This window comes from Anolis sagrei, chromosome 5 (genome assembly GCF_037176765.1).
Source record: "Anolis sagrei isolate rAnoSag1 chromosome 5, rAnoSag1.mat, whole genome shotgun sequence".
In the NCBI taxonomy this organism is placed as follows: domain Eukaryota; kingdom Metazoa; phylum Chordata; class Lepidosauria; order Squamata; family Dactyloidae; genus Anolis; species Anolis sagrei.
In genome coordinates, this window is record NC_090025.1 from 26,536,773 (window position 1) to 26,549,098 (window position 12,326).

General features: G+C 41.3%; 1 protein-coding gene across 1 annotated transcript; it reads right to left on the reverse strand.

Moving 5' to 3' along the window:
- Positions 1-899: 899 nt before the first annotated feature.
- Positions 900-11,934, reverse strand: LAMTOR3 (late endosomal/lysosomal adaptor, MAPK and MTOR activator 3). The gene is made up of 7 exons (XM_060779175.2): positions 11,821-11,934; positions 7,786-7,834; positions 6,654-6,688; positions 5,019-5,077; positions 4,039-4,172; positions 2,791-2,854; positions 900-1,775 (listed from the first exon to the last, which is right to left on the reverse strand). Exons 2-7 carry the CDS (start codon positions 7,792-7,794, stop codon positions 1,702-1,704), a joined length of 375 nt encoding a protein of 124 aa, XP_060635158.1. The 5' UTR covers positions 7,795-7,834; positions 11,821-11,934; the 3' UTR covers positions 900-1,701.
- Positions 11,935-12,326: the final 392 nt, after the last annotated feature.

The window sequence follows — 12,326 nt, forward strand, 5'->3', positions numbered from 1 at the left end:
TATAGCTGATTTCCACTATCTGCACCAGCCTTAAAATGTAAACTGCTTCAGGTCCGATTTGGCAAGGAAAGCATGATATAAAACAAACCAACCATTAACATACAGTATATAGGGTTAATTTTGAGTTTATGCCTGCATACATCACCAAGAGAATTTCAGCATGCAGCTGGACAGAATTTTTGTGCAGATTTTTATGTAACACATGTTTGTAGGGATGCAGAAGCTAATACAGTTAAGACAATATGGTCGAATTCATATTGTGGCCACTTTGTGCCAGCAGGGCAGCTGACCAAAAGGTTGGCAGTTCGAATCCAGGGAGCGAGGTGAGCTCCCACTCATCAGCTCCAGCTTTCCATGTGGGGACATGAGTGGAGCCTCCCACAGGATGGTAAAACATCCAGGCATCACCTGGGCAACGTCCTTGCAGATGGCCAATTCTCTCACACCAGAAGCGACTTGCAGTTTCATAAGTCGCTCCTGACATGAAAAAAAAAACTATACAACTTTTATAAAAGCATGAATTTCATTGGAAGAGGCAGATGCCTATTCTTGGGTAAATGTCCTTATATTGAAACTTATCTCTCATACTCTAAATCTGACAAAAGCTCTATGTGAATGACTTAAAAATAATAAGAAGAAAGTAGAGGTCAACTGCTAAAATGGTTTAAAATTTTTGTCATTTTAAACCATTTCTTCCCATTTAAAAAATATATTGCCATTTAAACCATCTTTTCTTTCTTCTATTTTGGCCAATTATTTTCGCCTAACATATTTTCACAATTATGTTTTATTTGTTTCATTGAAATGTCAACAATACCCAAATCAATTTAAAAAACACCTGTATGCAAGACTAATACTCATTTGCAAGATTAATCTCTTTCTGGCAATGATCAGGCTACTTGTCTTATTCACTCTCTTTTATTTGGATTTGTTTAGAGACAAGCAAAGATAAGTGAGCCAGCAAAGCACCACAATTACATATATTCAGATATCAAAGTAAAGTAAGATGAAGCAAAGCTCAATTTTGTATTTTACAAACAGGGATGAAGAGTAAACACACTGATTGATCTGATCTCTGTAAGAAGAGCGGAAGTAGTACTAAACCAAACTAATGTGATTTTTTTTAAGGGAGAAAACTCAGGCTCAAAAGCTTGGCCAAATTGCTTTTTTTCGATTACAGCTCCAAGAATGCCTTGGCCAGCATGCCCAGTGGATAAGGGATTCCAAAAACCACTTTTGATCATCCAGACATTAGCATGAACCACTGATTGTGTATCAACACTAGCAAAACTTTTCGAGGAAGATTTTCCTCAGGGATAATGTGAAAATACATTTTCTCTTCCCAGTATAGAGTCGTAGCTCAGAAGACGGAAGTAGTCCGCTATTTCACAGGGTGGTGTGGGTGACGTATTTTGTACAGATAGGATCTGCGTGCCTGAGATTAACTCCATGGGAGTCATTAGATAGTCCCCACCATTTAACAGAAGTAGCTGCAGCCGTATCTTCCTTCTCCATGTCTTACTTTATATACACACTGGTATTTCACTGCAGATTTAACCTTATGTAGTTTTAAATTTTAGAATAGTAGGAGAACATGGCATTTTCTTCCAAACACTCATTACACAGTGAGTTGTTGAAAATACTCTCCTGCTTGGTCTGGAAGAGATGCTGTAACTCTGAAGTGGGAGATGAGATAGCAAGTTAAGACACCTCCACAACTTGCCACAGCTCTTCAAACAATGGAGCCAGTTCCTTTTCCAAGCTTACGATCAATCCTGCACACAAAACAGAGTGGGAAGAGAGATGGGAGAGCAAGATCTGATTATTATATTGGGTAGTAGACAGATTTGTAAACGCAAACTGCAATCTCTCTCATACATTCACATATCCACTAAGACAGTGATTCTCAACCTGTGGGTCTCCAGGTGTTTTGGCCCAGAAATCCCAGCCAGTTTAACAGCTGTTAGGATTTCTGGGAGTTGAAGGCCAAAACATCTGGGGACCCACAAGTTGAGAACTACTGCACTAAGAGAATTGGAAGCAAATACTTTGCACAATCTAAAATGGATCTCAACTTGTCTCACTCTTGTACTTACAGAAGTTAAGTACAAGAGTGAGGGCATTCTCATAGTCATACAAGAGTGAGGGCATTCCCATAGTATTCAAGTGTTCTGGACTCCTACTCCCAGAAACCTTTGCTGCCTTGGCCAATAATCAGGGGTTTTGGGATCTGAAGTCCAAAACACCTGGAAGACCAGAGGTTAGGAAACACTGGGTTAGATTAAGCACAGAGATACCTAAGAATTCAGTACTAGCCATCTGCTCCATGTACCAAAATGGTGGTTTCTGCCCTCTGCTGAGCTTTAAGAGAATCTCTTTTCCCTTTTCAAGATCAAGAGGAACTCAGAAGGGGAATGAAAAGATCTTGCACCTCAGGACCACTCATGTCATCCAAAGCTCCCTATACATAAATAAGTTTATTCTTGCAGCTTTGCCAGGAGGAACAATGAGTTTTCTGATTCTGACTGTTGGTGATTGAACTGTCTTTCCCTGCCCTCCTAACTTTGAGACAGGATACAGGCATTGATACTTTGTTAAATGCATCCACCTGTATCATAGTATTGACAGAGTGGAAAAAGAATTGCCTGTCAATTTTATACAAACTATTTTTATATGTAACTATCAGAATTGTTATAATAGATTTTCAAAAGAAGACTGCATATGTCATAGCTGAAATCTCATAAACTGGATGCTAAGGACAGCAAATGTGTCTTGATGTGTAAAACATACCTGTATTGGCACTGCTGCTAGCAATAAAGCTCACCACCAGAGGTAGCCTATTGAACTGCACCACCTGAAAGAAAGAAATCCAACATGCAACAAATATTGTGACATATGGAGTTCATGGATATGGTACATGAATGGTAACTAGATTCAGGCTGAAATTAGATCGGCTACAATTAGGTACGGTCAGATGCGCCATCCTTCAAAATAACTATTTTGAATAGCATTGATATACCAATTCAACGTCAACTAGGAATCATGAAGCATATGGGCTGCTTGCAGTCCCGAGTCCCCAAACTGTGGCCCTTCAGTATTCCCAGCAGCTAAATATGACATTCTGATGTAGTTCGCAGACAAATATTGTGTGTCAAAACTATAGGACTCCCAATAATATGGTCTTGCAGCATCATCACAACTTGGTCTTCAAAAAGGTCATCTCTCATTTTCTGCCCTTGCTCACCATTCTAATGCTGCATCTGCCCCATCCCTACAGTTATCTCTATTTCCTCCTTCCTTCCTCAGAAAGTGAAAGCAAATGAGATGCAAGAAAAGTCCTTATTCCTGTTGCTGTTGCTGTTGTCATTATGTGTTTTACTGTAGGCTGCCTACTTCCTATCTGTGGTCTTCAAGCTGCAGTATGGACATTTTCCCTAAGCAGTAGGGACTACTGAGAGATCTGAAGACACACTGTTAGAAAGCTGGTACTAGTGGCAGCAGCAGCAAAAACAAAGTTTTTCTTTTGAATCCATCTTCTCAAGGAGGAGAAAGAAGAAAAGAGAAGGGTATCAATAGGGATGGGATGATGGTAGAAGGGTGAGAAGGAAGATCTCATTGGCAAGGGGGACAGAGTTTACTGGTGGTTTTGCCCACATATAAGCAGCAAGTCTCAAAGCTGACCCTCCAACTCCTATGGATTTCTACTACTATATTCAATACACAAACTGGGAATTAACCATTGCAGTTCATCATGTCAACTTTTCACAGCTTGCTTCATTCTATGATGCAACTGTAAGTGCAAAACACAATTAGGAAGCTACCCAGACAGTAATGAATAGGATAACCATGAGAAAATGGATAGCCATGAAAATAAAGCGTCCATGTTTCACAAAAAACACAGTCCATCAGCAATGTAGTTTTCGGATACAAACACAGGGAACAAACATATGTTGCCAAAACAAAAATATTCCCAATATAAATCTTTATTCTATAAATTTAAAAAGGATTCCTTAACCAATTATTAAGCTAATCTCGTACCTGGTAAGTGTTGTAGTAACAGATAATACTCTTGTTTTTTGAAAGCCCCAGTTTGCTGCCTTGGTCGGTTGCAAGTGCAAAAGTTGATAAGAAGCCAGGTCGAAGAGCGTGCTCTGGAGCATTATCATTGGCAACTAGAACAACAACAACAGCCTTTTAACTGCCTTCTCAATGGTTTACTATGGACACATTTTATATGGAGCAATATAGTTGAAAGAACATTTTCCTCTAGTAGTAACATAAATATACATAATTCATGTGCCTAGTTCCCTAAAATTAGGATAACAATGCTGCGCAGTGGCATTTGATATCAGTGTATTCCATAGGCTACTCTTACAGTAAGATGGTACAATTAGAAAAGACAAGGAAATGCAAGGAGCATCACTATGATTACATTAAGACATCTTATAAGAAACTCTCTTTGGGTAGAAGACCAAACCTTTTCAGGTTCTGAACATTACAACCGTCTAGTGGGGATTGATTTTTATTTTGATTTCCAGCAATTCTGGCACATTCTAATTTTATAAACCAAGGTCTATTTTTAGCATGTCCTGAGAACTATTGCCTTATATATGGCTTGGCATTCAGTATGAGTTGCTTTCTGTTGTTGCTGGTGCAACAGAAGGGAAGCAGCTCATACCATTGCCTAATATTGAAACACAAAGGAAACACTTTACCCATCACTTCCTCAAACTGAGTCTATTTTTCCTCTCATCCACGTCAGAAAAATGCATCACAGTTGATGAGTGCATATTTGCACTTCCTGATGACCTTTGCTCACATATAGAAGACTGCAATCGAGTTTCATGAGGGCACCCACATGTTTTGAATTATACGAAAACTTTACCTTCAGGCATCAGAACCCACTAAGGAAAATTCCAGGCTTACATCTATGAGAAGTAAAAGCATTCCTTATTTTTCTCCATTTCTATTTTGGTGGACATGTTTTTTTGCTCAGAAAGATCATAATTATTACTCACCTTTTATAACCGGTACTCCATCTCTGTCAGAGACTACAATAGCATGAAGGCCTTCAACACTGGAAAAGCAAAAGAAACCTTGCTGAAAGGACGACTTGATACTGATGTAACTCTTTTGCTTTTTATCCAGCCAAGCAACTGCAAACGCTTTTTACCCAAGTACAGTATAATTAGGGAACCCTCCGGTGGTGAAATGGGCTAAAAACTTGTGTCAGCAGGACTGCTGAACAAAAAGTCGGCGGTTCGAATCTGGGGAGCAGGGTGAGCTCCCATCTGCCAGCTCCACCTTCTCATGTAGGGACATGAGAGAAGCCTCCCACAGGATGGTAAAACATCAGGGCGTCCCCTGGGCAATGTCTATGCAGTTGGCCAATTCTGACATCAGAACGCCTTGCAGTTTCTCAAGTCACTCCTGACTAAAAAAAAGTATAATTATATCCTAAGACAGTGTTTCTCAACCTAGGGGTCAGGACCCCTGGGGCGGGGGTCGCAAGGGGGTTTCAGAGGGGTTGGCAAAGACCTTCAGAAAACATGTTTTTCTGATGGTCTTAGGATCCCCTTTGCCAGAGAAAGCTGAAGATCTCTTCACCTGTCCTTCTCTTTCATTTTTGGAAACAGACGGTGAATCCTCCCACCAAAAGCCCTCCTCCACTGTGATTAGCCAGCTTCTCAGCCAGTCCTTCAGGCAAGGGGAGGGCTGTTTCTGAGGCTCCAAGCAGGGTGGGGAGAGTAGGCATGCTCAGGGCATGACAGCATGGTGCACACGTGTGGGCAAGGGAAAGCATGTGAGGCTGGAGGGAGGCTCGCACCAGTGAGTCCATTCAAGGCACGGGGGTTCTGTGTGGGAAGTTTGGCCCAATTCTATCATTGGTGGCATTCAGAATACTCTTTGATTGTAGGTGAACTATAAATCCCAGCAGCTACAACTCCCAAATGTCAAGTTCTATTTTCCTACCAGTGTTCACATTTGGATACATTGAGTATTTGTGAAAAGGTCTAGATCTATTATTGTTTGAGTCCACAGTGCTCTCTGGATGTAGGTGACCTACAACTCCAAAACTGAAGGTCAATGCCCACCAAACCCTTCCAGTATTTTCTGTTGGTTGTGGGAATTTTGTGTGCCAAGATTGGTTCAAGTCAATCATTGGTGGAATCCAGAATGCTCTTTGAATGCAGGTTAACTATAAATCCCAGCAACTTCAACTCCCAAATGACAAAATCAATTCCCCCCCCCCCCAAACTCCACCAGTATTCAAATTTGGGCGTATTGGGTATTTGTGCCAAATTTAGTCCAGTGAATGAAAATACATCCTGCATATCAGATATTTAAATTACAATTCATAAAAGTAGCAAAATTACAGTTATGAAGTAGCAACAAAAATAATTTTATGGTTGGGGGTCATCACAACCTGAAGAACTGTATTAAGGGGTCGTGGCATTAAGAAGGTTGAGAAACACTGTCCTAAGGCAATGTTTTAAAGACAATTAATACATTGCAGGAAGGAATATGAATGTATTATTTGAAAAGTCAGCTACTCCAGAGTCCGTCCCCCCAGGAAACAAATTGAGAATTGGAATGGAAACTTCAACTTTATATTTACTGAACCAGAAAATAGATCTCAGGAAATACTTCACCTTGGCAGCTTTTTGTACAGGAACCTTTTCAGTTCCTAGAAGGGGAAAAATGAAAAAATATTTTGATGTCACATATATATCTTTTGTTGTTTTCTGTCTTCATAGCACTCCTTTCACAGGATTTTCTTAGCAAGATTTATTCAGAGGGGGTTGACTTCACCCTCCTATAAGGCTGAGAGAATGTGGCTTCCCCAAGATGATCCAGTCGGTTTTAATGGCCTAGCAGAGATTCAAATACTGGTGTCTAGAATCTCAGTCCAACACTTAAATCTCTTAATATTTTTATTCCACAAATATTAATTCTTTGAAAAGATTCCTAACTCTCTTTTGGAATAGAAATTAACTTTGGAACAGGAGCCCCAAGTGGTGAAATTTTGCTATCAGGATTGCTGACCAAAAGGTCAGCGGTTCAAATCTGGGGAGCGGGGGAGCTCCCTCTGTCAGCTCCAGCTTCTCATGTAGGGACTGTGAGAAGCCTTCCATAGGATAAAACATCCAGGCCTCTCCTGGGTAACATCCTTGCAGATGGCCAATTCTCTCACACCGGAAGCGACTTGCAATTTCTCAGGTTGCTCCTGACATGATAAAAAAATACAACATTGGAACAGGAATGAAAATATATTTTCTTTTGCCAAAGGCTGCATAACCCATTGAAGGCCATTGTAATTAAGACCTGAACCATTTCCCTCATGATCTCTCTCTTTCAGCCCTCTTTGAAAATATCATTTTTAATGTAATTAATTAATGTGTAATTCAAAATTACAGGTTTAGAAATTACCTCAGCCAGCAAGGCCCTGCTGGCTGAGAAATTGTGGTAGTTGTATCTCCTAAAAGCAACTTTCCAAAACTTTCCAAAGCTTTAGCTCTTGCAGGAGGTCTGATTTAATCACTTGAGAACTTCTGATATCAGCCAAGAACCACAGGTTGCCCAAACATGGCCTAGAATAAGCAGCTCTTTCCACCCATACTCATAAATACATCCTGAAACCCCCCCAGGACTCTATAAATTGCACTGCGAATGGAATGATTTTGATCTTTTACAAACAGTACAATAGTAGAAAAGTCAAATTCCTGTCAAGGGATTGTTTGAGTAGTAAGTGCAGAAATGCATTCAAGTTATATTTATACTTACATCAGCCATGTTATCCCAAATGTTACAATCCAATAAACTGTACCAATCACTAGGGAAACAAAGAAAAAAAACCAAATTACACACTTTGTGACAAGATAATAAAGCAAAGTAGGAAAATCTGTTTTGAATGGCAGTCCCACTAAAGGGAATTCCAACTTGGTATTTTGTACCACTGGCTATGCTGGATACGGCTGATGGGAGTTGCAATCCAATAACATCCAGAGAGTCACACATTTCCTATTCTATCTGATTTGGAAATCCTCAACTTACAAATCACAGAATAGTGCCAGGCTGGGGATCCTGTCGCCCTTTATATATTGTTGGATTGCTATTCCCATTTGTCCTAGCCAGCAAGGAAATTATAAGGAATGCTGAAAGCTGCAGTCCAACAACTATAAAGAAACTGGGTTGCTGTGAGTTTTCCAGGCTGTGTGGCCATGTTCCAGAAGCATTTTCTCCTGGAGAGAATGCTTCTGGAACATGGCCATACAGTCCAGAAAACTCATACCAACCCAGTGATTCCAGCCATTAAAACTTTTGACAACAAACTATTAAAAAAACATACTTTCCCACCCCTTGCTTATGGGATATTGCTGTCTTGGCCAGTGTACTGCTTTATAATCACACAAAACAATGGATAAAAGAAGCATCACAAACACTTTTTTGCTTTTTTGCTGCTAACATTTGATAAGCTGTATCAGGAAATCATGAGATGTTATTCCACACTGTCATATCCTTGAATGATAACCATGTAAACTTATGCAATCAACGCTGTCATCACACTGTTGCAACACACAGAACATGGGGGAAATCATGGCAGAAGTCATAACCAGTTATGTGAATATTGTAATACAGATTGTATTGGCTTCTGTTGAGTTTCCAAATAACACATAAAAAGAATGCTGGTTTTCCCACACAAAACCAATCACACTTTGTGCTTCCATTTTGGACTGGCTAATACCGTAGCAGCTCTATAATATTCCAATAATAATAATAATAATAATAATAATAATAATGGCTGCCATGACAGCTACTCTATAATTTATACTGTATTAAAATACAGTATTATTATACATGCTAATAAAGGCTTATTGGATTGGAGAGCTGGTTAACTATTTACTGCAAAGGTGTTTCATGTCATTTCACTGTACACAATATTTGGGATAAGGTTTGAATGGAATTTAGGGATTGGATATATGTTGCTGTAACAACAAACAAGGAAGCGACTGTTTGCCTGAATTCTAACTGCTAAGCCTCACCTTTGCCCACTAAATCAATAACTGATGAATGCATCAACACATATGTAAATCTCTGAGATTCAAAGGATCTATGTATTGTCGAAAGCTTTCATGGCCGGAATCACTGGGTTGTTGTAGGTTTTTCCGGGATATATGGCCATGTTCTGGAGGCAATTTCTCTCCTGACGTTTCGCTTGCATCATAGATGCAGGCGAAACGTCAGGAGAAAAATTGCCTCCAGAACATGGCCATATAGCCCGGAAAAACCTACAACAACCCATTCAAAGGATCTACTTTAGTTGAATTTAGTGCCCTTCCACACAGCCATATATCCCAGAATATTGAGGCAGAAAATCCCACAGTATCTGCTTTGAACTGAGTTATCTGAATCCACACTCAAATAATGTAGGATTTGCAGTCTTGATATTCTGGGATATAGGGCTGTGTGGAAGGACCCTCAGATAATCAAGTTCAAAGCAGACATTGTGGGATATAATGTGTTCTTGATGGATTTCATGGATTTCACTGGGTTGGTGTGAGTTTTCCAAGCTGTATGGTCATGTTCCAGAAGCGTTCTCTCCTGACGTTTTGCCCACATCTATGGCAGGCATCCTCAGAGGTTGTGAGGTTTGTTGGAAACTAGGCAATAATAATAATAAACTTTATTTATACCCTGCCACCATCTCCCCAATGGGGACTCGGAGCGGCTAGCATGGGGCCAAGCAAGTGAGGTTTATATATCTGTGAATGTCTAAGGTGGGAGAAAGAACTCTTGTCTGTTTGAGGCAAGTGTGAATGTTGCAACTGGCCACCTTGATTAGCATTTCATGGCCTTGCAGCTTCAAAATCTGGTTGGTTGATGCCTGGGGGATCCTTTGGTGAGATTTTCTGCCTTGATATTCTGGGTTTTATGGCTGCATGGAAGAGCCCAAAAAGAGGCTGAGTAGCCATCTGTCAGTGCTTTGACTGCATCTTCCTGCATGGCAGAATGGGATTGAACTGAATGGCCCTTGGGAGTCTCTTTTAGTCTTTTTATGATTGATGTTCAACCTGTATTATAGTACAGTCTTGCTTATCCTACATAAATGGGCCAGCAGAATGTTGGATAAGGGGAAATGTATGATAATAAGGAGGGATTAAGGAAAAACTTATTAATTACATTATGATTTTACAAACTAAGCGCCAAATCATCATGTTTTACAACAAATGGACAGAAAAAGCAGTTCAATACATGGTAATGTGATGTAGTAATTATTGTATTTACGAATTTAGCACCAAAACGTCGCACTGTATAGAAACAGCTGTGGATCCAGGAAGGAGGCGAACTGCGTTGGACAATATAGAACGTTGGATGAGCGAAAGTTGGATAAGCAAGACTCTACTGTACTTCCCTCAATCAAGACCTATGGAAGCAGCCAAATTAAAAGCAACCCTTTTAATTAGAAATCGTGAAAGAATGCAAACTTCCCAGATTGTCATGGATCTCGGGTGCTCCTTCTCTGAAGATATGGGGTGCATCTGCACCATAGAATTAATGCAGTTTGACACTCCTTTGTCTTTTAGTATCTGTCCACGGAATTCTGCTCAGTGTTTCCTTCATTTTTCGGAAATCAGCTCTCCTAAAGTCCAAAATGGGGGTTTGACTTGTCTTAGTTTTGGGCATGTTTAGCCTGAAGAAGAGAAGGCTGAGAGGAGATATGATAGCCATGTATAAATATGTGAGAGGAAGTCACAGGGAGGAGGGAGGAAGCTTGTGAGAGCCGTTCAGCAGTGGAACTCTCTGCCCCGGAGTGTGGTGGAGGCTCCTTCTTTGGAGGTGTTTAAACAGAGGCTAGATGGCCATCTGTCAGAGGTGCTTTGAATGCAATATTCCTGCTTCTTGGCAAGGGAGTGGATTGGATGGCCCATGAGGTCTCTTCCAACTCTATGATTCTATGACACCACTTTAAGGGCCATGGCTCAATGCTAGCTGTGGAATCATGGAGATGTAGTTTTGGGGGGAGGCACCGGTGTTCTTTGGCAAAGGAAGCTACAGACCTTATAAAACTACAACTCCCATTATTCCATAGCACTGAGCTATGGCAGTTAAAGGGGTGTCCAACAGCATTAATGAACCGATGGTCTCCAGAATCATAGAATCATTGAGTTGGAAGAGACCTCGTGGGCCATCCAGTCCAACCCCCTGCCAAGAAGCAGGAAAATCACATTCAAAGCACCCCTGATAGATAGCCATCCAGCGTCTGTTTAAAAGCCTTCAAAGAAGGAGCCTCCACCACACTCTGGAGCAGAGAGTTCCACTGCTGAACAGCTCTCACTGTCAGGAAATTCTTTCTAATGTTCAGGTGGAATCTTCTTTCTTGTAGTTTGAAGCCATTGTTCTGCATCCTAGTCACCAGGGCAGCTCTTCCTCCCTATGGCTTCCTCTCACATATTTATACATGGCTATCATGTCTCCTCTCAGCCTTCTCTTCTTCAGGCTAAACATGCCCAGCTCTTTAAGCCACTCCTCTTAGGGCTTGTTCTCCAGACCCTTGATCATTTTAGTCGCCCTAATCTGGACACATTCCAACTTAGATTCAACAATGTGGTGGCCAGAATTGGACACAGGATTCCAGGTGTGGTTTAACCAAGGCAGAATAGAGGGGGTGGCATGACTTCCCTGGATCTAGACACTATAGAAAGGAGGGAAAGAGTGGGATACATAGTATGCCTGCTGCAATGGAAGCAAGACGCCTTTAACCCCTTGGCAACCTTCCCCTCTCATTCACCCCCTTGGTGCCTTCCTCTGGTTACAAACCTCCCTTCTTTCCCGGGCGCCCCGCCTGAGAAGTCCTGCCTGGATCCGCAGCTGCATCCCCTTCAAGCCTCTGCTGTCATGTGACTGGAGACTTTCTCTTCCCTTTTCCTGTCCCTCACTTCCGCTTTGGAGCAGGGGAACTTCCGGTGAGAGAGGGCCAGGCCTTGGGAGGGAGGGAGGAGCCACGTGGTTCAGTTCAGTGTCTCCCAAGCGTCAATTAGGCTTATGATCACCTGTAGAGAGGTTGGTTGCATGATTGTCTTAAGCGTGGGGTCTTTCCAGGTGTTTGGACTTCAGCTCCCAGAATTCTCCATCGTTGGTGAAAGCATCTGAGGCTTCTGGGAAATGAAGTCCAATAAAAGGATTGGCCGCCTAGAGCAGTGTTTCTCAATCCTCGCCAAGGTCGCCAAGGACCATCAGAAGTGTGGGAAGTTTGGCCCAATTCTTTCTTTGGTGAAGTTCAGAATGCTATTTGATTGTAGGTGAACTATAAATCCCAGCAACTC